Source organism: Mobula birostris, chromosome 10 (assembly GCF_030028105.1).
Source record: "Mobula birostris isolate sMobBir1 chromosome 10, sMobBir1.hap1, whole genome shotgun sequence".
Lineage (NCBI taxonomy): Eukaryota > Metazoa > Chordata > Chondrichthyes > Myliobatiformes > Myliobatidae > Mobula > Mobula birostris.
The window spans coordinates 38,704,949-38,728,820 of record NC_092379.1 but is presented as its reverse complement, the minus strand read 5'-3'; the positions used below and the strand labels follow the sequence as shown (position 1 = coordinate 38,728,820).

At 46.1% G+C, this 23,872-nt stretch overlaps 1 protein-coding gene across 1 annotated transcript in view; it reads left to right on the top strand.

The window, feature by feature from the left end:
* The window catches only part of LOC140203602 (uncharacterized), a 53,040-nt gene that overhangs the window by 12,150 nt on the left and 17,018 nt on the right, over positions 1-23,872 (top strand). The window contains exons 2-5 of the mRNA XM_072269649.1: positions 56-199; positions 8,829-8,914; positions 14,319-14,580; positions 17,892-18,073. Coding sequence (XP_072125750.1) covers positions 56-199; positions 8,829-8,914; positions 14,319-14,580; positions 17,892-18,073 — 674 coding nt within the window. The remainder of the gene's footprint in view (positions 1-55; positions 200-8,828; positions 8,915-14,318; positions 14,581-17,891; positions 18,074-23,872) is intronic.

The window sequence follows — 23,872 nt, the reverse complement described above, 5'->3', positions numbered from 1 at the left end:
AATAAGTGAAACCTTTGAACCTCACAGTGTGTTAACTCTCCCTCTACTTGTGCAGCCCTTCACTTTGGATGGTTTCAAGTTTAACCTCAGGCTCTACGTCTTGGTTACTTCCTGTGACCCTCTGCGGATATACCTCTACAATGAGGGCCTGGTCTGCTTTGCCACTAAAAAGTATTCCGAACCGACCGAAAAGAATTTAGTAAGTGACACATTGACTTATCTTTAAGACATACAGTTAATTCTCTGAAAGTACGATCCTACTTTTATAAGAGGTTAATTCTTGCCTAACTCACTGTTGTATGGAAGTAATCGACTCGGGTGGGATCTTGCTGTTACGTTCCCAACCCCAGCCAAAAGCTGACTACTCTGGGGGGGGCGGGGAGTGGGAGGTTGGTGTGGTTACAGGAGCATCTCCTAACGAGTCTAGTTCGCAAAGTTTACAAGACAAAGTCAGGAAAAGCCCTCCCCACCATTGAGCACGTCTACAATGAGCGCTGCCATAAGAAAGCAGCAACTATCATCAGGGGCACCCACCATCCAGACCATGCTCTCTTCTCATCAGGAAGAAGGCACAAGAGCCGTAGATCTGTCACCGTAAGTTTCAGGAACAGTTATCACCCTACAACCATCAGGCTCCTGAACCAGTGTGGATAACTTCACTCAGTTCAACACTGAGCTGGTTCCACAACCTATGGACTAACTTTCAAGGGCTCTACAACTCATGTCCTCAATGCTTCTGTCTATATGTATTTGTGCAGTTTGTCTTCTTTTGTACAGGTTATTTGGCCGTGTCTGTGTGTTGTTTTTCGTCAGTTCTATTGTATAAGACCATATGAGATAGGAGCAGAATGGGCCATTCAGCTCATCGAGTCTGTCACCATTTCATCATGGCTGATCCACTTTCCCTCTCAACCCCAATCTCCTGCCTTCTCCCGGTAACCTTTCACACCCTGAGTAATGAACAATCTGTCACCTCTGCCTTCAGTATACCCAATGACCTGGCCTCCACAGCCCTCCATCTGCACAGTTAATTCCACAGATTCACAACCCTCTGGATAAAGAAATTCTCTTCATCTCCATTCTAAATGAACGTCCTTCTATTCTAAGGCTGTGCCCTCTGGTGCTGGAATCCCCCACCATAGGAAACATCCTCTTCACATCCAATCTGCCTACGCCTTTCAATATTCAATAGGTTTCAATGAGATCACCTCTCAGCCTTCTAAATTCTCATGCGTACAGGCCCAGAACCATCAAGCGCTCCTCCTGTAGTCATTCTGGTGAACCGCCTCTGAACCCTCTCCAATGTCCGCTCATCCTTTCTTAGATAAGGACTCACAAAACTCCAAGTGAGGCCTCACCAGTGTTTTATAAAGCCTCAACATTAACTCCTTGTTTTTATATTCTAGTCCTCTTGAGATGAATGCTAACATGCATTTACCATCATCACCACAGACTCAACCTGCAAATTAACCTTTAGGGAACCCTGCATGAAGGCTCTCTCATCCCTTGCACCTCAGATTTTTGGATTTTCCGCCTACTTAGAAAATAGTCTACCCTTTTGTTCCTTCTGCCGAAGTGTATGACCGTAAACTTCCCGACACTGTAACTGTTATACTCTGTTCTGTGTCTGCCACTTTGCGTATTCTCCTTATCTGTCCAAGTCCTTCCGCAGGCTCCCTGCTTCTTCAACACTACCTGCCCCTCCACCTATCTTCATATCATCCGCCAGTCGGCCACAAAACCAACAATTCTGTCTTCATAGACAATACAGAAAGAAGCAGTTACTCCCCACCCCCAACACTGATTCCTGTGGGACGCCAGTGGGTGCTGTGAACGCCTGCACGAAAATGAATCTCAGGCTAGTATATGGTGATATAGTCGTACTTCGATAATCAATTTACTTTGAAATTTGAACTTCGAAGATTTTATAAGATAAGTTTCTCACATGTACATCGAAACATCAAAACTGGGCTGAGAAGTGGCAGTTGGAGTTCAACCCAGATAAGTGTGAAGTGGTTCATTTTGGTAGGTCAAATATGATGGCAGAATATAGCTAATGGTTAGACTCTTGGCAGTGTGGAGGATCAGAGGGATCTTGGGGTCCAAAGCCATAGGACGCTCAAAGCAGCTGCGCAGGTTGACTCTGTGGTTAAGAAGGCATACGGCGTATCGGCCTTCATCAATCGTGGAATTGAGTTTAGGAGCCGAGAGGTAATATTACAGCTATATAAGACCCTGGTCAGACCCCACTTGGAGTACTGTGCTCAGTTCTGATCGCCTCACTACAGGAAGGATGTCGAAACTATAGAAAGGGTGCAGAGGAGATCTACAAGGATGTTGGGGAGCATGCCTTATGAGAATAGGTGAACTTGGCCTTTTCTCCTTGGAGTGACGGAGGATGAGAGGTGACCTTATAGAGCTGTTTAAGATGATGAGCGGCATTGATTGTGTGGATAGTCAGAGGCTTTTTCCCAGGGTTGAAATGGCTAGCACGAGAGGGCATAGCTTTAATGTGCTTGGAAGTAGGTACAGAGGAGATGCCAGGGGTAATTTATTTACTCAGAGAGTGGTGAGTGAGTGGAATGGGCTGCCGGCGGTGGTGGTGAAGGCAGAAATGACAGGGGTCCCTGCCTTTTTTGCACCGTGGACCGGTTTAAGATTGACAATATTCTTGCGGACCGGCCAACGGTGGGGGGGGTCGGTGTTCAAGTTTGACAGTGTGTGACAGGGAATGAGGAAAGGTGCAGCTGATTCATATCGTTTCATATCGCGAAATCATATCATTTCCTCGCGGCCCGGTAGCACATGCTTTGTGGCCTGGTACCTTTCCGCGGCCCGGTGGTTGGGGACCACTGTTTTAAGAGACTCCTGGATGGATACATGGAGCTTGGAAAAATAGAGGGCTATGGATAAGCCTAGGTAATTCTAAGGTAAGGACATGTTTGGCACAGCTTTGTGGGCTGAAGGCCTGTGTTGTGCTGTAGGTTTTCTGTGTTTCTATCCTCATAATCCAATCCAGGCAGCATCCTGGTAATCCTCCTAAATATTGAGGAAAATTGATGATTCCACCGTAAAACAGATTGAAAATGGGAGGTTGTGTGATATAACACTCAAGGATATATCTAGCCAGGGTTATTGGCCCTGCATCTTGCCCGGAGTTAACCTGCCTTGATTTCAAGAAAAAGCAATAGAGTCATAGAAAAGTACAACACAGAAACAGGCTTTTTGGCCCGTCCAGTTGGTGCCAAACCATTTAATCTGCCAAATCCCATCAACCTGCACCCGGACCATAGCTCTCCATACCCCTCCCATCCAAACTTCTCTTAAATGTTGATATCAAAATCATATTCACATGAGGTTACGTGTTGTATGGGAGGGATAGGAAGGTAGGCAGAGGGGGTGGTGTAGCTCTGCTGGTAAAGAATAGCATCAAATCAGCAGAAGGGTGTGGCATAGAATCAGAAGATGTTGCATCCTTGTGAGTTCAGATAAGAAACTGCAAGGGTAATGGCAGTTATATACAGTCCTCCCAACAGTAGCTGAGACATGGAGCACATATTACAACAGGAAAAGGGAAAAGGTGTTTCAAAAGGGTAACGTTATGGTAATCATGGGAGATTTTATCATGCAGCTCGATTGGGAAAATTAGGTTGGTAATGGATTTCAAGAGAGTGAGTTTGTTGAATGCCTAAGAGATGGATTTTTAGAGCAGTTTGTCATTGAGCCTGCTGGGGGATCACCTACACTGGATTGGGTGTTATGTAATGAACTGGAGGCGATTAGGAAGCTTAAGGTAAAGGAACCCTTAGGAGTCAGTGAACACAATATGATTCAGATAGGGAGAAAGTAGAGTCTGATGTAGCGATATTTCAGTGGAGAAAAGGAAATTTGAAAGGAAAGTAAAGTAAAGGTATGAGAGAGGAATTGGCCAAAGTAAATTGGGAGGAGATGCTGGCAGGGAAGACAGCAGAGCAGCAATGGCACAAGTTTCTGGGGAAAAAATGGGGAAGGTGCAGGATAAATGTATTCCAAAAACAAAGAAATACTCGGATCGCAAAATGCTACAACCGTAGCTGACAAGGGAAGTCAAAACTAATGTAAAAGCAAAAGAGAGGGTATACAACAGAGCAAAAATTAGTGGGAAGATAGAAGGTTGGGAAGCTTTTATAACCCTAGAGAGAGCAACTAAAAGAATCATTAGGAGGGAAAAGATGAAATATGAAAGCAAGCTAGCAAATAATATCAAAGTTGATAGAAAAAGCATTTTCAAGTATATAAAAGGCTATAGAGTACTTGGTGACACAGGACAAGATAGGACAAAGTCAACACGGTTTTCTTAAGGGAAAATACTGTCTGACGAACCTGTTGGAATTCTTTGAGGAGATTATAAGTAGGATAGATAAAGGGGACGCAGTGGACGTTGTATATCTGGGCTTTCAGAAGGTGCCACACATGAGGCTGCTTACCAAGTTAAGAGCCCATGGTATTACTGGGAAGTTATTAACATGGTTAGAGCATTGGCTAATTAGTCAGAGGCAGCGAGTGGGAATAAAAGGATCCCTTTCTGGATGGCTGCCAGTGAGTAGTGGTGTTCCGTAGGGGTCGGTGTTGGACCACTTCTTTTTATGCTGTATATAAATGTCTTAGATGGTGAAATAGATGGCAAGTTTGCAGACAATACGGAGATTGGTGGAGGGGTAGGTAGTGTGGAAGAAGCAGGTAGGATGCAGAAGGACAGATAGATTAGGAGAATGGGCAAGAAAGTGGCAAGTGAAATACGATGTTGGAAAATGCATAGTTGTGCATTTTGGTAGAAAGAGATAAATGTTCAGATTATCTTCTAAATGGGAAGAAAAATTCAAAAATTTGTGATGCAAAGGGACTTGGGAGTCCTTGTACAGAACACCCTAAAGGGTAACTTGCAGGTTGAGTCAGTGGTGAGGAAGGCAAATGCAATGTTAGCATTCATTTCAAGAGGTCTAGAATACAAGAGCAGGGACATGATGCTGAGGCTTTATAAGGCACTGCTGCGGCCTCACCTTAAGCACTGTGAACTGTTTTGGGCTCCTTATCTAAGAAAAGATGTGCTGGCATTGAAGAGGGTTGAGAGGAGGTGCACAAGGATGAGTCTGGGAATGAAAGGGTTAACATATGAGGAACATCTGATGGGCCTGTACTGGCTGGAATTTAGAAGGATGAAAGGGGATCTGATTGAAACCTTTCGAATATTGAAAGTCCTAGGCAGAGTAGACGTGGAAAGAATGTTTCCCATGGTGGGGGAGTCTAGGACAGGAGGGCAGAACCTCAAGGTAGAAGGGCATCCGCTTAAATCAGAGATACGGAGAAAGTTCTTCAGTCAAAGGGTGGTGAATTTGTGGAATTTGTTACCACAGGCAGCTGTAGAGGACAGGTCGTTGGGTGTATTTAAGGCAGAAATTGATCAGTTCTTCAATGGCCGTGGCACCAAAGGTTACGGGGAGAAGGCTGTGTGGTGGGGTTGAGGAGGGGAGGAAAAGGATCAGCCATGATTGAATGGCGGAGCTGACGATGAGCCAAATGGCCTAATTCTGCTCCTGTGATTTATGATTTTATGGTAGTACAGAGAATTTAACACCGTGAACGTTAGGACTGAGAAATGCGTTCAAACAGAGAGATCCGTAACTTCTTGAAAAAGAAATCACAGGTAGGTAGGGTCGTAAAGAGAGCTTTTGGCACACTGGCTTTCATAAGTCAAGGTATTGAGTACAGAAGTTGGGATGTTATGTTGGAACCACTTCTTTTTACATTATATATCAAGGATTTCGATGATGGAGTTGATGGCTCCGAGGCTAAGTTAGCGAACGATCCGAAGATCGGTGGGGGTGGGGGGGGGGGCAGGTAGTATGGAGGAAGCAGAGAGGTGCAGAAGGATTTAGACAGTGTAGGAGAATATGCAAAGAGGTGGCAGACGGAAAACAGTGTTGGGAAGTGTATGGTCATGCACTTCGGTAGAAAACTTAAAAGCATAGACAATTGTATGACTGGAGAGAAAACTCAAAAATCAGAGGTGCAAAGGGACTTGGGAGTCTTCAAGCAGGATTCCATAAAGGTTAATTTGTTGGTTAAGTCAGTGATAAGGAAGGTGTGAGCATTCATTTTGAGAGGAATAGAACATAAAAACAAGGATATAATGTTTTATATGGAACACTCACAGAATGCTGGAAGAACTCAGCAGGCCCAGGAGCATCTATGGAGTATTTGGGGCCCTGAATGGAAGTGAGAGAGGAGGTGTAGGGCAAGCGGGTGGAACAAGCATTGCACCTGACACTACACCTCGTCCCTCACTGCCATTCAGGAGGCAACACTTCATCTGTGAGTCTGTTGGGGTTCATCTACTGTATCTGATGCTCTTGGTGTGACCTCCTGTATGTCAGTGAGACCCGACGCAGATTGGGAGACCGCCTTGCAGAGCACCTACACTCCGTCTGCCAGAAAAACCCATTTCAAGTCTACTTCCCATTCCCATTCTGACATGTTAGTCCTCGATTGCCACGATGAGGCCATACTCAGGTTGGAGGAGCAGCACCTTGTATTCCGTCTGGGTAGCCTCCAACCTGATGGCATGAATGTCGATTTCTCTAACCTCTGGTAATTGCCCCCAACTTTATCATTCCCATTCCCTTTTCCCTCTTTCACCTCATCTCCTTACCTGCCAATCACCTCCTACTGGTGCTCCCTCCCCTTCCCTTTCTTCCAAAGTCTTCTGTCCTCTCCTATCAGATTCCTCCTTCTCCAGCCCTTTATCTCTTTCACCAATTGACTTCCCAGTTCTTTACTTCACCCCCTCCCCCTCCCAGTTTCACCCATCACCTACCACCTTGTACTCCTTCCTCTCCTCCCCCCCACCTTCTTGCTGTAACTTCTCATCTGTCCTGATGAAGGGTCTTGGTCTGAAACGTCAACCTCTTGCTGTTTCCCATAGATGCTGCCTGGCCTGCTGAGTTCCTCCAGTATTGTGTGTGTGTTGCTCAGATTTCCAGCATCTGCAGGGTTTCTCCTCCTTGAGGCTTTAGAAGGCACTGGCAAGGCCTCCCTCCCTTGGGGTATTGTGAGCTGTTCTGGGCCCCAGAAAGGATATGGTGACACTGGAGAGGGTTGAAAGGAGGTTGACAAAAATGATTCTGGGATTGAAAGGCTTATTATATGAGGAGCATTTGATGGCTCTGGGCCTTAACTGACTGGAATTTAAAAGAATGAGGTGTTGGGGGAGGGTGTGAAATCTCATCAAAACCTATCGAATGTTGAAAAGCATTGACAGAGTGGATGTGGAGAGGATGTTTCCTATAGTGGGGGAGGCCAAGACCAGAGGACACAGCCTCAGAGTAGAGGGGCGTTGATTTAGAACAGAGATGAGGAGGAATTTCTTTAATTTGTAGAATTCGTTTCTACATGCTGTGAAGGCCAAGTCGTCGGGTATACTTAAGGCAGAGCTTGTTAGGTTCTTGATTAGTCAGGGCATAAATGGATACGGAGATTGGGGCTGAGAGGAAAATAGATCAGCCATGACGAAATGTCAGACAAGACTGGATGGGTCAAATGGCCCAATCCTGCTCCTACAACTTACAATCTTGTGACGTGGACTACTCCGAAAAGAAAAACTCAGCCCATTTTTCATAACCAGAATTGGAATCAGAATCAAGTTTACTATCATTGTCATTTGCCATGAAATTTGAGATTATGCGGCAGCAGTACATTGCAGTACGTAATAATGAAAGTTATAAATTACAAAAAGAAATATATTTTAAAAATTAAGTAAGTTGTGCAAAACAAGACCAAGAGACAAATGTTATTGAGGTACTGTACATGGGTTCATTGTTCATTCTGAAATTAATGGCGGAGGGGAGCAATCTGTTCCTAAATTGTTGAGTGTGTGTCTCATCCCTGACAGTAGAAATGAAAAGAGGCTTTACCTGGGTGGCGAGGCTCCCTCAAAGATGGATGTTGCCTTTTGAAGATGTCCTCGAAAGTGGGGAGGATTGTGCTCAGGATGGCTGATTTATTATCCCTCTGGACTGTTTTCTCCTGCCTTCTCCTGTTAACCTTTGATGCCCTGACTAAACAAGAACCTATCAACCTCTGCTTTAAATACACTCAATGACTTGTCCTCCACAGCCGTCTGTGGCAACAAATTCCACAGATTCACCACCCTCTGGCTAAAGAAATTCCTCACCTCTGCCCTAAAGGGAAGTTCTTCTATTCTGAGGCTTTGCCCTCTGCTCTTAGAGACAGCCGTCCCCCCTCCCACTACAGGAAACATCCTCTCCACGTTGATTTTCAATATTTGATGGTTTTCGTTGAGATCCCCCATCATCCTTTTAAACTTCAGCGAGTACAGGCCCAGAGGGAGCAATGTTCCTCAAATGACAACCCTTTCATTCTCGTGAACCTCCCCCAGACCCTCTCCAATACCAGCTCACCAATTCTTAGATAAGGGGCTCAGAACTGCTCACAATACTCCAAAGTTCGGTCTGAGTTTTAAAGCCTCAGCCTCGCATCCTTGCTCTGACTGACAGCACCCATCCTTATGCACTGCGCTTCAGATGAGCGATCCTTTGACTTGGCGATGTTTTGGGGCTGCAAAAACTGCTTTAAGATGCAAGGCATCGTTCAGTTTCACCTTCTTGCCACCTGCCGACTGCTCTTCATCACCGCAGGAAAAGTGAAGCCGAGAGGAATGAGGAAAATAGCATTTGAGCAGCTTCTGGTTGGGGTGGCGTTAGTGTGACACGATAACTGAGGGCAATGTCCCTGACTGAGAAACCAACATCTTTATCTTCTGCCTCTCACAGGATGACGTCCGCAAGCACCTCACCAATTACGCCATCAACAAGCGTATGATGAACGTTGTCCCAGATGAAAAGAAAGGCAGTAAAAGGTGAGACCATATGCAGCAGGGTGCACCCTTCACCACAAGCAGGCACATTATAGAAGGTCAGCGTTGGAGTGATTTTTGGGGTTAGGACATAGACATTTAGCAATTGAATTTGGCTACCAGTCTTCATATCTGAATGTGTGTTGTGGATTTTATTTGGAGTGCAGATCTGAACTTTATATGTAGGCATCCGTTAGTCTTATAAGACCATGGAAGGTTCCCCTTGGAAGTTTACACCTTGGAAGCTTTCCAGGGCGCAGGCCTGGGCAAGGTTGTATGGAAGACCAGCAGTTGCCCATGCTGCATGTCTCCCCTCTCCACGCCACCGATGTTGTCCAAGGGAAGGGCATTGGGACCCATACAGCTTGGCACTGGTGTTAACGCAGAGCAGTGTGTGGTTAAGTACCTTGCTCAAGGACACAACACGCTGCCTCGGCCAAGGCTCGAACTAACGACTTTCAGATCACTAGAGGGACGCTTTAACCACATGCCAACACGTGACCAAGTCCGAACATGTGGCCAGCTCTGAACAATGGGTTCCTAAAAGCCATGAATCCCAGCTGACAATGATGATTAAAATTCATTTGGATGTGTGTGGTGTGGCTGTGAATCAGGAGGTGTGAAGGTCGAATGTAGTTTCGAAGAAAGCATTGTCCATGCGTTGTAAGTATGGAGTTGCCCTTTGCCGTTTGGCACATAAAATATCGAGCCCCACATCAGGCCGGCCAGACCTTTCGACCAGAAGTGTCTCCATAAAATGCCTTCTCTACCTTGCTTTGTCGAATAAAAAAGCTGCTTTGTATCTACCAGTAATTTTCTTCGCTGGCTTCATTCATGCAACAACCTTAGTGAGCAGGCACATTGTAGAAGGAAGGGGAGCACACAGCAGCAGCTTAGTGAAGCCCTTAACTCTGTTGCCACTACTTCAGGTTGTCATAACTGGCGGAATGCTCCCAATGGCATGCTATAAGACCGTCAGATATAGGGGCAGAAGTGGGCCATTTGGCCCATTGAGTCTGCTCTGCCATTTAATCATGGGCTGATCCAATTCTTCCAGTCATCCCCACTCCCCTGCTTTCACCCTATACTCTGGCTAATCAAGAACCTATCTATCTCTGCCTTAAATGAACTCAATGACTTGGCCCCCACAGCCACTCATGGCAACAAATTCCACAGATTTACCACCCTCTGACTAAAGTAATTTCTCTGCATCTCAGTTCTAAATGGACGTCCTTCAATCCTGAAGTCATGCCCTCTTGTCCTAGAATCCTGTACCATGCCCTCCAGTAACTTCTGACAACCAAGTCTAGCTCCTGGCCTTCACATGTGGCTTAGCCACTAAGCTGGGCAGAATCATTTCTACTGACAGGAGAAGGGGCAAAGGTGGGTTAATGGCATCTTAAATCCAGTCGCTTCAGGCAGATGGGACTCATCAACCATGGCTGGCCCCTCATCTAGGAGAAGGAAAACTCTGATCTCAAACCTCCCATTGCCCTGCGACTACACCCACTCATAGGGAAGGCTTCAGGAGTAAACCCTGAGGGAAAACATCTGCGGCAGTCCCACGTTGAGTTCAACACTGACTGGCAACTCCTGCGATGCTGCTGGTACCAGGCTGTGTTGCTCTCTGCCGTTCCTTTGGGTTCATCAACTGCGTGGAGATGGGGAGCTTGCTACATGGGCAACAGCTTGCTCTCCATATCCGGGCTTAGTAGCTAAGCCACACGTGAAGGCCAGGAGCTGTGACTTGGTTGTCAGAGGCAATATTGAGGCACTCGCCATTGGGAGCATTTAATAGGCAGCGGGAGCTCGTCCCCATTACCACCCCATGGCTATAACAACCTTAAGGAATGGAGTGAAGCTGAAATTGTTGCAATGGACGACTGGAAGCGGACCCAAGTGCAGAACACCGACACGGAGGTAGAATTAACAGAAGTGTGTTTATTAATAGTTGCGAGGAAGGTCGGAGAGTGAGGATTAGATGCTTACATGAACAACAAACCGGAGTAGCCCGGACCCAGAGCTTGGTTATGGAGCTTGGACACAGAGCCTGGACACGGAGCCCAGACTCGGACACGGACTCGGATGCAGAGCCCAGACTCAGACTGGGACATGGAGCCCGGACTCGGACACGGAGCCCGGACTCGGACACAGAACAACAAAACCAGACAACGACAGACAATTTGTATCTTGATTCGGAGTAGCAGCAAACGGCCAGGAATACTCAGCAGGACACGAAACTACAAAACCAAACATCGACAGTCCGTTCGTATCTTGACTCGAAATAGCGGCAAACGGCCGGCAATACTCAGCTGGACACGAGACGACAGAATTCCCAAAGCAACCCCAGGCACTGAAGCAACTTAGAGTCCAGTATTCTCAGCGGCCCAGAACGTGCTTTGCCGCACTGGCTGAGGTGACGGTCCAGTCCCAAGTAGATGTAAGCCGGAGTTATTATGTTTCCAGTTCGGATGAGAATCAGGTGCCTTAGTCATGGAGCCAGGTAAAACACGGGGAAAAGGAAATGAACAGAAATGAGGAATCAACTGACTGGACCGTGACTGAAATAACAGATAAAAGTGAGTGGAAAGACGATGCTAAACACTTTCTCATTCAAATCTGCAGACAGGAGTCATTATTAATGATCAAACTAAATATATGATCAATAAATAATGACAATAATGAGCAGGAGTCAATTATACCTCCCTTGCCACAGTGAATGTACCTGGATTGGAATATCTGTTAGGATGTCCGGCTAGTTGGGATCGTCCCAATCTGGTATTTCGTGTCCAGCAAGAACCATGGATCTAGAAAAAAGAAATGTGAGCTAAATCCCATGAAGGCAGACAAATTTACATAAGTGATCGGATAAATCTGGAATAAAGGTCTGTAAGACATGGCAACTATTGAGCTGTTGCTAAAAAGCTCTTTAGTGAGGGAAATCTCCCATTTCCTCTTCATATTTGAGGCCTACAACACTGCTGTGGCCTTACCATTGCTTGCAATGGGCCGTAAGTTCATGGACCCTATGCAGATTACAGAGAAGGAGGTGCTTGCTGTCCTGAGGAAAATCAGGGTGGGTAAATCCCCAGGGCCTGACAAGTTGTTCCCTCAGACCCTGGGGGAGGCTAGTGCAGAAACTGCAGGGGCCCTAGCAGAGATATTTAAATAATTCTTAGTGACAAGAAAGGTTCTAAACATAAACCAGGAAATTACAGACTGCTCCATCTGACATCAGTAGTGGGATAGTTATTGGAAAGTATTCTGAGGGACTGGATATATGAGTAAACAACAGGAATTCTGCAGATGCTGGAAATTCAAGTAACACACATCAAAGTTGCTGGTGAACGCAGCAGGCCAGGCAGCATCTCTAGGAAGAGGTGCAGTCGATGTTTCAGGCCGAGACCCTTCGAAGGGTCTCGGACTGAAACGTCGACTGCACCTCTTCCTGGATATATGAGTATTTGGATAGACATGGGACTGATTCAGGATAGTCAGCATGGCTTTGTGCATGGTAAGTCATGTCTAACCAATCCTGGAGAGTTTTTTTAAGCAAGCTACCAGGAAAGCGGATGAAGGCAAAGCAGTGGATGTTGTCTACATGGACTTTAGCAAGGCATTTGACAAGGTCCCGTATGTGAGGTTGGTCAAGAGGGTTCAGTCGCTCGGCATTCAGCATAGGTTGTAAATTGGATTAGACATTGGCTTTGTGGGAGAAGCCAGAGAGTGGTAGTAGAGGTTTGCCTCTCTGACTGGAGGCCTGTGACCAGTGGTGCGCTGCAGGGACCAGTGCTGGGCCCATTGTTGTTTGTCATCTCTATCAGTGTTCTGGATGATAATGTAGTTAACTGGATCAGTAAATTTGCAGATGACACCACGTTTGAGGATATAGTGGACAGTGAGGAAGGCGGTCATGGCTTGCAGAGGGATCTGGATCAGCTGGAAAAATGGCAGCTGGAAATCAATGCAGACAAGTGCGAGGTGTTACATTTAGGTAGGACCAGCCAGGGAAGGTCTTACACAGTGAATGGTAGGGCACTGAGGAGTGCGGTAGAACAAAAGGATCTGGGAATAGAGATCCAAAATTCGTTGAAAGTAGTGTCACAGGTAGAAAGAAAGCTGTTGTCACATCGGCTTTCATAAATCAATGTATCGAGTACAAGAGATGGGATGTTATGTTGAAGCTGTATAAGACACTGGTGAGGCCTAATTTGGAGTATCGTATGCAGTTCTGGTCACCTACCTACAGGAAAGATGTATAGTAAATAAGGTTGAAAGAGTAGAGGAAAAATTTACAAAAATGTAGCTGGGTCTGGAGGACCTGAGTTATAAGGAAAGATTGAATAAGTTAGGACTTTCTTCCTCAGAATGTAGAAGGTTGAGAGGAGATTTGACAGAAATATTCAAGATTATGAGGGGTAGAGATAGGGTAAATGCAAGCAGGCTTTTTCCACTGAGGTTGAGTGTGACCACAACCAGGGATCATGGGTTAGGGTGAAAGGTGAAAAGTTTAAGGGAAACATGAGGAGAAACGTCTTCACTCAGATGGTGGTGACCAGTGTGGAATGAGCTGGCAACACAAGTGCTGCATGCGTGCTCGGTTTCAACGTTTCAGCGAAGTTTGGATAGGATGGAGGACTATGATCCTGGTGCAGGTCAATGGGTGTGGACAGTTTAGCAGGTTTTGGCATGGACTAGATGGGCCAAAAGGCCTGTTCCTGTGCTGTACTTTTCTATGACAATGACTCTAGAAACACTGATTCGTTACGTCAGGCTTGTTACACGGAGCTTGGGAGGGTGAGACTGGAACTAGAGCTCGTGGGTTAAGGGTGAAAGGTGAGAAGTTTAAGGGGAACATGAAGGGAAACTTCTTCACTCGGAGGGTAGTGAGAGTATGGAGCAAGCTGCCAGCAGAAGAGATAGATGGAGGTGCGATTTCAACATTTAAGATACATTTGTACATGGATGGTAGGGCTACAGACTGGGTGCCGGTCAATGGGACCAGACAGATTAATGATTCAGCATGGACTAGATGGGCCAAAGGGCCTGTTTGTTTACTGTAGTGCTTTCTGACTGTGAATGTAAACCACCAGACAACTTCACAAGATGGAATATCATGGGTTCAGGGTGCAGTCAACCTTTTCAAAGGCAACTATGAATCGGCAAGAAATCGCTTCCAATAAATCCTGTCAAAAACGGGGGGAAATAATCAAGAGAGCTGATATTTCCTTCAATGGATACGCAGTCTATCTTGTGGCTTGCAGTGCTATTGACCTGTCACACAATAACACAAATGGTGGGGCAGAGTACTTGATCAGCGAAGTCACTCGGCAATGCCATCCGATGGATGAACGGTGGCCTGCGATAGATTAGAACTGACGGCTGTGTAAAATGTTGTTTCTTGCAGAAAGCTGTCTTTCTTTAACCAGTACATGGAGAGCAATGCCTATGACCTGGAGGTGCTGTGGAGCAGTATTGAAGATGTGATCATCAAAACCATTCTGTCTGTGTATCCGGCCCTGAGGAACACCTACTTCACCTGCTTCCCAAATCACGTGTCTGGGAGTGCTTGCTTTCAGCTCCTCGGCTTTGACATCCTGCTGGACCACACCTTGAAACCCTGGCTGATGAAGGTACGCGCGCCTCTGGGATACATAAAGATTAAGCAGGTAATTTAGGTGACCGCATAAAACATGCAAATGTAACATCATGATGGGATGGCCAGTAATATCATGAAGGATCGCACCAACCCTGCTCACTGTTTGTCCCCACTCCCATCAGGGAGGAGGCTCTGTAGCATCCACACCAGGACCACCAGACTCAAAAACTGTTACTTTCCCCTAGCAGTCCTCCAAGAGGACCACAACCGTGTTGTAGGGTTTGGAGGCTTGCGCGCCTCAATGACCCGGAGAGGTCTGCACGCTGGAGCCGGGGCTTTAGGCTTTGGCTCTGGATAGGGTCACCCATGACAAACAGGTCAAAGGGTAGAGGCCAGACTGAGAGCGGTGTACCGGTCCTCCAGATTCGAGGGCTCAACTCAGCACTACCAGCACTGACCACTAAAACAAAACTGTTACGCATACTGCAATGAAGAATCCTACATCTGAGTGTGGCGGTGTTCCTGAGTCTCCACCTGGGACTTACATGTCCGACAGTAATGAAAACCGAGCGGAAGCTACGGGCATGATCAAAGAATCTCTGAACACCACCAGAGATGGAGGACCTTCACTGTTGTCCTAAACACCAGCACTGCAATGGGCAGTCAGTATGTCCCCAAGTACTGAGGCTGATCAACACCCCCATCCACTAACCCACCCCTCCACAGACCCGCAACCACCACTACTTTATCATTTCTTGTCAGAGTCACCTTATGTACAGAAACTCCTGTACCCAGCGTCACTTTATGGACATACAATCAAGCTACGCATATAAGCTATCTAATGTATTTATATTTACTGTTTTTTCCCATTATTATTGTGTTTTTTTCCACTTTTCCACTATTATTGTTATCGAAAAGGTGTTATATTTGGATGTGTGCAGAGTACAGAATAAGGTCGATGAACTTGTGGCACAGTTGCAGATTGGCATATATGATCAGAATTAGAATCAGGTTTATTATCACCGGTATGTGTCATGAAATTTGTTAACTTAGCAGCAACAATTCAATGGAAGTGTTCAGGAACAGTTATTACCCCACTCAACCATCAGGAAGAAGGTACAGGGTCTTGAACCAAAGGGGATATCTTCGCTTAACTTTACTCACCACAGCATTGAACTGCTCCCACAGCCTATGGACTCACTTTGAAGGACTCTTCATCTCATATTCTTGATATTTATTGTTTGTTTATTTATTTATTCTGGATGTTTTGTTTGATTCCTTTTAAATACTGTGAATGTCCTCAAGTAAGTGAATCTTAGTGAATCAACATATGCCAATGGTCATATGTACTTTGATAATAAATTTACTTTGAACTTGACTTTGAGTAGAAGAGCAGAACACAGTGCAGAAGCAGTTTGACAATCACAGCCTTAAGGTAAAAAAAAAAAGTTAAACCAAAAAAGTTAGACCGTTATCCCAAAATCTGCTCCCTGTGGAAACAGATAGATGGGTTCATAAAGAGAGATTTTGGCACATTGGTCTTCATTAATCAAATTGTTGAGTACAGAAGCTGAGTTGTTAGATTGAAGCTCTTGAAGATATTGGTGAGGCCTACTTTGGAGTATTCTGGTCACCTAACTACAGGAAAGATATCAATGATTTGAAAGATAGCAGAGAATATTCACAAGGATGTTGCTGGGTCTCGAGGGCCTGAGTTACAGGGAGAGTTATTCTCTAGAGCACAGGGAATCAAGGAAGATTTGATAAAGGTCTACGAAACCATGAGGAACATAGAGTAAATGGAAGCATGCTTTTGCTGCTGAGGATGGGTGAGACTAGAACTAGAGGTCATGGGTTAATTGAGAAAGGTGAAATGTTTAAGGGGAACATGAAAGGGATCTTCTTCACTCAGAGAGTGGTGAGAGTGTGCCAGCGGAAGTGGCGGATGCGACATTTAAGAAAAGTTTAGATAAGTATGTGGATGGCAGGAGTATCGAGGTCTATGGTACAGGTGCAGATTGATAGGAATTGGCAGAATAATATTTTGGCATGGACTAGATGGGCCAAATGGCCTACTTCTGTCTTTTAGTGCTCTTAGACTATGACACAATGGAAGATATGCATCTGTAGATGGGTGGAAGACCATAGTCGTTTATGATAGTTCCCATAGACAAAGACCTGGCATTTGTCCATAGTTAAATCCACATTAAAATGGTTCCAGAGAGGAAGACACCAGAGGGTGATTAAAAACAAGAGAAAATCTGCAGAGGCTGGCAATCCAAAGCAACACACACACACACACACACACACACACACACACACACACACACACACACACACACACACACACACAGACTCTCACACACACACACACACATACACACACACACACACACACACACACAGAATAAGGAGTTGTTCCTCCAACCTGAGTGTGGCCTCATTGCGGCAGTAGAGGTGGCCATGGACTGACATGTTGGAATGGGAATAGGAAGTAGAATTAAAATTGGTGGCCACCAGGAGAAGTGCCACACCTGCACTTGGATCTCCTCCCTCACTACCATTCGGGGCCAAACGGTCCTTCCAGGTGAGGCGACATTTCACCTGTTGGGGTCATCTGTTGTATCCGGTGCTCCTGGTGTGGCTTCCTGTATATCGGAGAGACCCGGCCCAGTTTGGGAAACCGCTTCAACGAGCACCTACAGTCCATCCACCAGAGAAAAACGGGACCTCCCGGTGGCCACCAATTGACCTGGATGAGGAAGTGGAGGGATGGGTTAGTAAATCTGCTGATGACACAAAGGTTGGAGGTGTTGTGGATAGTGTGGAGGGCTGTCAGAGGTTACAGCAGGACATTGATAGGATGCAAAACTGGGCTGAGAAGTGGCACCCTACCTGGGTCACCTTCTTAATGGCTCTGGTCCAGGGCTCCAGCCAGCATTGTTCAATGGTCTTTACCCCCAGACCCGTGCCTTTGTTTTTTTCAACTCGGCCTGGTTCAAAGCAGCTAAGGTAGCTGACCCAGGCACTGAGCCTAATGAGGTTGTAGATTTCTTCTCCAAGTCTGCCACTTTACATTATAAATAGCCGCTTGTCTGAGAGTGGTCCCGGGTTAGCCGGTCGTTAGCTGAAACTCCTTGCGTCCACATTCAATTGCTCTGATTCGATAATCCCAGAGCTAGAATCGAAGAGTTCACAAAATGGAGGGTGTGCAAGGACAGTCTCACAAAATGGCCACCTCCACCTCCTTTCAGCATGTGGCAAGAACAAAGACAGTTTGTTTGCCTACTTCCACTGCCCTTGATTCATTTGAATTCACTGATTTGTAGACTGTTGTTCTTTTTGGCCAACACTATTAATTTTTAATTATTAATGTTGCAGGTTAAGCATTCCCTGAGCTCTGTGATGGACTCCAATCTTGATCAAGAGGTGAAGGAGGATCTTCTTTATGATACACTCTGCATGATTAACCTTGCAGCTTGTGGCCGGCAGGAAGACATGGAGGAAGAGAGGCCGCGAAAGAAGGAACAGCTGCCTAAGATCTGGTGGTCGCGGGAGTACAGGTGACTGAAAGACTGAAGAGTGCCACGTTGGGCAACGATAATTAATGAATATTCCTGCTGTCAAATTCAGCTGCACACACAAAGTGCTGGGGGAACTCAGCAGGCCAGGCAGCACCCATTTAGAACAGAGATGACGAGAAATTTCTTTTGCCAGAGGGTGGTGAATCTGTGGAATTCATCGCCACAGATGGGAGTGGAGGCCAAGTCATCGGGTATATTTAAGGCAGAGGTTGATAGATCCTTGATTAGTCAGGGCATGAGGGGTTATGGGGAGAAGGCAGGAGATTGAGGCTGAGATGGGAAGGGATCAGTCGTGATCAAATGGCAAAGCAGCTTCGATGGGCCAGATGGCCTAATTCTGCTCCTCTTACGCAAATGAACAAACAGTCGCCATTTTGGGCCGAGACCCTTCTTCAGGACTGGAAAGGAATAAAAAGGTGTGGGGAGGGAGGGGAAGGAGGATAGCTAGAAGTTGATAGGTAAAGCCAGGTGGGTGGGAAAGTTGAAGGGTTGGAGAGGAAGGAATCTGATAGGAGAGGAGAGTGGACCGTGGGAGAAAGGGAAGGAGGAGGAGTGCCCAGGGGAAGGTGACCAGCAGGTGAGAAGAGGTGAGAGGCCGGAGTGGGAAACAGAAGCAGAGGGAAGGGGGAAGGACTATTTCCCCAGAAGGGGAAGCCGATGTATGCGTTCAGAATAAAGAAGTGGGCAGGAAAATCACTGAAGACTGTACCCACCCTGCAAACTCACTTTTCCAAAAGCTCCCTTCGGGAAATCACCTTGGGTTTCTGAAAACGAGACCTCATGCCCTCTCAAAAGATTTTTTCCCCTCAGGCAGTTCATCTGATCAACCATCCTAGTTACTCCCCCCTCGACCCCCAACCCCCTCTTACTATTACCCTGTCACTGCACTGAACTGTAAACATTATAAACCACATTTTGATACGCTGTCTACCTTGTAAATCCATACTGGTATTTATATATTTATGCACATTATATTCCATATCCAAACTTTAACCTCTGGCTTACCTTTGTCTACTTCCTTATTCTTTAATAGAGGGTCTTGGCCAGAAACATCGACTGTTTATTCCTTTCCGTAGATACGGCCTGACCTGCTGAGTTCCTCCAGCATTTTGTGTCTGTTACTTTGGATTTCCAGCACCTGCGGAATCTCTTTTCTTTATTCTGTATAATTGTTGTACGTTGTTGGATTTTGTCGCCTGTCATGCCCTGATCAACACCATGCAGTGAATTCCAAATACGTGCAAACTTATCTGGTGCATAAAATTGATCCTCGATCTTAATGTTAGCCTCTCCTATCCTTTTATAAAAACCTCCCCTCCAAAGTATCACTGCTATTCCCTGCACATTTTAAAGTTCCACATTTTCCCACTGCTCAGGCATAGCCGCCGAGCGCTTCTGTGCCATCCGCCACCAGCGTGATATTCTGGTGGCCAAAGATTTTAATTCTGATTCCCATTCCCAGGTGTCAGTCCACGGCCTCCTCGTGCCAAGGTGAGTCCACCCTCAGGGTGGAGGAGTAACACCTTATATTGTGTCTGGGTAGCCTCCAACGTGACAGTATGAATATCGATTCCTCCTTCTGGAAAACAAATTTCGACCCTCCCCCATTCTTCACTATTCCTTCCTCCATTCCTTTCTTCTCACGTGCCTATTACATCCTTCTGTGTCCCCTGCTCCTTCCCTTTCTCCTGTTGTCCACTCTGCGCTCCTATCAGATTCTTTCCTCTCCTGCCCTTGACCTTTCCCACCCACCTGGCTTCACCTATCACCTCCCAGCTATCCTCCTTCTCCTCCCCTCACCTTCTTATTCAGGCATCTTCCTCTTCCTTTCCAGTCCCGATGAATGGTCTCAGCCCGAAATGTCGACTGTCTATTCCCTTCCACAGATGCTGCCTGACCTGCTGAGTTCCTCCAGCATTTTGGATTTCCAGCAACTGCAGACTTTCTTGTGTCAGAAGTTCCTCCTGCTGCTTAGAGCTGCAACAAAGGGGAAAGGAGGTGGATTCAGCAGGCATGCAGAGGTGGAGTGAGGACTGTGGGCTAGACTGCGCTCAAGAGGACTAGAACATATCACCAAGGAAGTAATGCTGAGGCTTTATAAGGCACTGGTCAGACCGCACTTGGAGTATTGTGAGCAGTTCTGGGTGGCAGGCGGAGTTACGTTTCTACCAAAGGAGGTGTAAGGTGCCCCTTCCCCCCTCTAGCCTGCAGGTCACCCTTGGACAATATGTAGCACCTGGTTAGCCCCCTGATCAGGGAGTAGGTGGTGGACAGTCGTATGAGCAGCCGGTGCAGATCGCAAGTCCTGGGTATGTGACCACTGACGCCAGGCAGACAATCTCTGCAGGGTATTGATAATGACTGGGGTCACCCGTCTTTTAAAGACACTGGCCCAGAAGAAGGCAGTGGCAGACCACTTCTGTAGATAACTTTGCCAAGAGCAATCAATAGACAATAGGTGCAGGAGTAGGCCATTCAGCCCTTCGAGCCAGCACCACCATTCACTTTGATCATGGCTGATCATTCACAATCAGTACCCTGTTCCTGCCTTCTCCCCATATCCCTTGACTCCACTATCATTAAGAGCTCTATCTAGCTCTTTCTTGAAAGCATCCAGAGAATTGGCCTCCACTGCCTTCTGAGGCAGAGCACTCCACAGATCCACAACTCTCTGGGTGAAAAAGTTTATCCTCAATTCCGTTCTACGTGGCCTGCCCCTTATTCTCAAATTGTGGCCTCTGGTTCTGGACTCCCCCAACATTGGGAACATGTTTCCTGCCTCTAGCGTGTCCAATCCCTTAGTAATCTTGTATGTTTCAATCAGATCCCCTCTCATCCTTCTGAATTTCAGTGTATACAAGCCCATTCGCTCCAATCTTTCACCATATGACAGTCCCGCCATCCTGGGAATTAACCGCGTGAACCTCGACTACGCTCCCTCAATAGCAACAATGTCCTTCCTCAAATTTGGAGACCAAAGCTGTACATGATACTCCAGGTGTGGTCTCACCAGGGCCCTGTACAACTGCAGAAGGACTTCTTTGCTCCTATACTCAACTCAACTCAACTCCCCTTGTTAGGCCATTAGCTTTCTTCACTGCCTGCTGTACCTGCATGCTTACTTTCAGTGACTGATGAACAAGGACACCAAGATCTCATTGTACTTCCCCTTTCCTAACTTGACACCTTTCAAATAGTAATCTGTTCTTGCCACCAAAGTGGATAACCTCACATTTATCCGCATTAAACTGCATCTGCCCACTCACCCAACCTGTCCAAGTCATCCTGCATTATCTCAACATCCTCCGCACATTTCATACTGCCACCCAGCTTTGTGTCATCTGCAAATTTGCTAATGTTACTTTTAATCCCTTCATCTAAATCATTAATGTATTATAAATAGCTGTGGTCCCAGCACCGAGCCTTGCAGTACCCCACTAGTCACCGCCTGCCATTCTGAAAGGGACCCATTAATCCCTACTCTTTGTTTCCTGTCTGCCAACCAATTTTCTATCTGTCAGTACCCTACCCCCAATACCATGTGCTCTAATTTTGCCCACTAATCTCCTATGTGGGACCTTATCAAAGGCTTTCTGAAAGTCCAGGTACACTGGCTCTCCCTTGTCCATTTTCATAGTTGCATCCTCAAAAAATTCCAGAAGATTATTCAAGCATGATTTCCCCTTCGTAAATCCATGCTGACTCGGACCGATCCTGTTACTGCTATCCAAATGTGCCGCTATTTCATCCTTTATAATGGACTCCAGCATCTTTCCCACCACTGATGTCAGGCTAACTGGTCTATAATTCCCTGTTTTCTCTCTCCCTCCTTTCTTTAAGAGTGGAATAACATTAGCTACCCTCCAGTCCTCAGGAACTGATCCTGAATCTATAGAACATTGGAAAATAATTACCAATGCATCCAAGATTTCTAGAGCCACCTCAAGTACCCTGGGGTACAGACCATCAGGCCCTGGGGATTTACCATCCTTCAGTCCCATCAGTCTATCCAATACCACTTTCTGCCTAATATGAATCTCCTTCAGTTCCTCCGTTACCCTAGGTCCTCCGGCCACTATTACATCTAGGAGATTGTTTGTGTCTTCCCCAGTGAAGACAGATCCAAAGTACCTGTTCAACTCATCTGCCATTTCCTTGTTCCCCATAATAAATTCACCCGTTTCTGTCTTCAAGGGCCCAACTTTGGTCTTAACTGATTTTTTCCTCTTCACATACCTAAAGAAGCTTTTATTATCCTCCTTTCCATTCTTGGCTAGCTTGCCTTCGTATCTCATCTTTTTTCCCCATATTGCCTTTTAAGTTATCCTCTGTTGCTCTTTAAAAGTCTCCCAATCCTCTGGCTTCCCGCTCATCTTTGCTATGTTATACTTTTTTATTTTTATACTATGCTTGACTTCCCTTGTCATCCATGGTCGTCCCTTACTCCCCTTAGAATCTTTCTTCCGCTTTGGAATGAACTGATCCTGCACCTTCCCAGAAGTACCTGCCATTGTTGTTCCACTGAAATCCCTGCTAGGGTATCTTTCCAGTCAACTTTGGCCAGCTCCTCCCTCATGGCTCCATAGTCCCCTTTGTTCAACTGCAATACTGACACTTGCGATTTTCCCTTCTCCCTCTCAAATTGTATTTGAAAACTTATCATATTATAGTCACTACCTCCTAATGGCTTCTTTACCTCGAGTTCCCTTATCAAATCCAGTTCATTACACAACACTAAATCCGGAATTGCCTTCTCCCTGGTAGGTTCCAGTACAAGCTACTCTCAGAATCCATCTTGGAGGCACTCCACAAACTCCCTTTCTTGGGGTCTGGACCAACCTGATTTTCCCAGTCTACCTGCGTGTTGAAATTCCCCATAACAACCGTAGCATTACCTTTGCGACATGCCAATTTTAACTTTTGATTCAACTTGCACCCTATATCCAGGCTACTGTTTGGGGCCCTGTAGATAACTCCCATTAAGGTCTTTTTGCCCTTACAATTTCTCAGTTCTATCCATACTGACTCTACATCTCCTGATTCTGTGTCGCCCTTTGCAAGGTACTGAATTTCATTCCTCACCAACAGAGCCACCCCACCCCCTCTGTCCACCTGTCTGTTCTTTTGATAGGACGTATACCCTTGAATATTTATTTCCCAGCCCTGGTCCTTTTGCAGCCATGTCTCTGTTATTCCTACAACATTATACTTGCCAATTTCCAACTGAGCCTCAAGCTCATCCACTTTATTTCTTATACTCCGTGCATTGATATATAATACTTTTAATCCATTAGAGTACTCCCCTCACCTTTCACATCGATTCCTATTGCACTTGGCCGTATTCTCCGATCCCTTCCTGAGCTTTCTGCCCTGTTAATTCTGTTGTCTTTCTTAACTTTCCTTATTCTCTCTTTCCCTTTAACTCCATCCTTATATTTCCTCTCTTCCCCCCCCACTATTTAGTTTAAATACACCAGTGTAGCAGTGGCAAACTTGCCTGCTAGAATGCTGGTCCCCCGCCTGTTTAGGTGCAACCCGTCCCTTTTGTACAATTCATCCTTGCCCCAAAACAGATCCCAGTGGTCTAAGAATCTAAATCCCTGCTTCCCATGGGGCCATGGCCCAATCATGGCCATGGGACCAAGATCGCCCATGTCATACAGCACGGCACATAATGATGATGTCATATGACCCAGCACATAATGATAGAAACATAGAAACGTACAGCTCAATACAGGCCCTTTGGCTCACAGAGCTGTGCCGAACCTTGGGTTACCC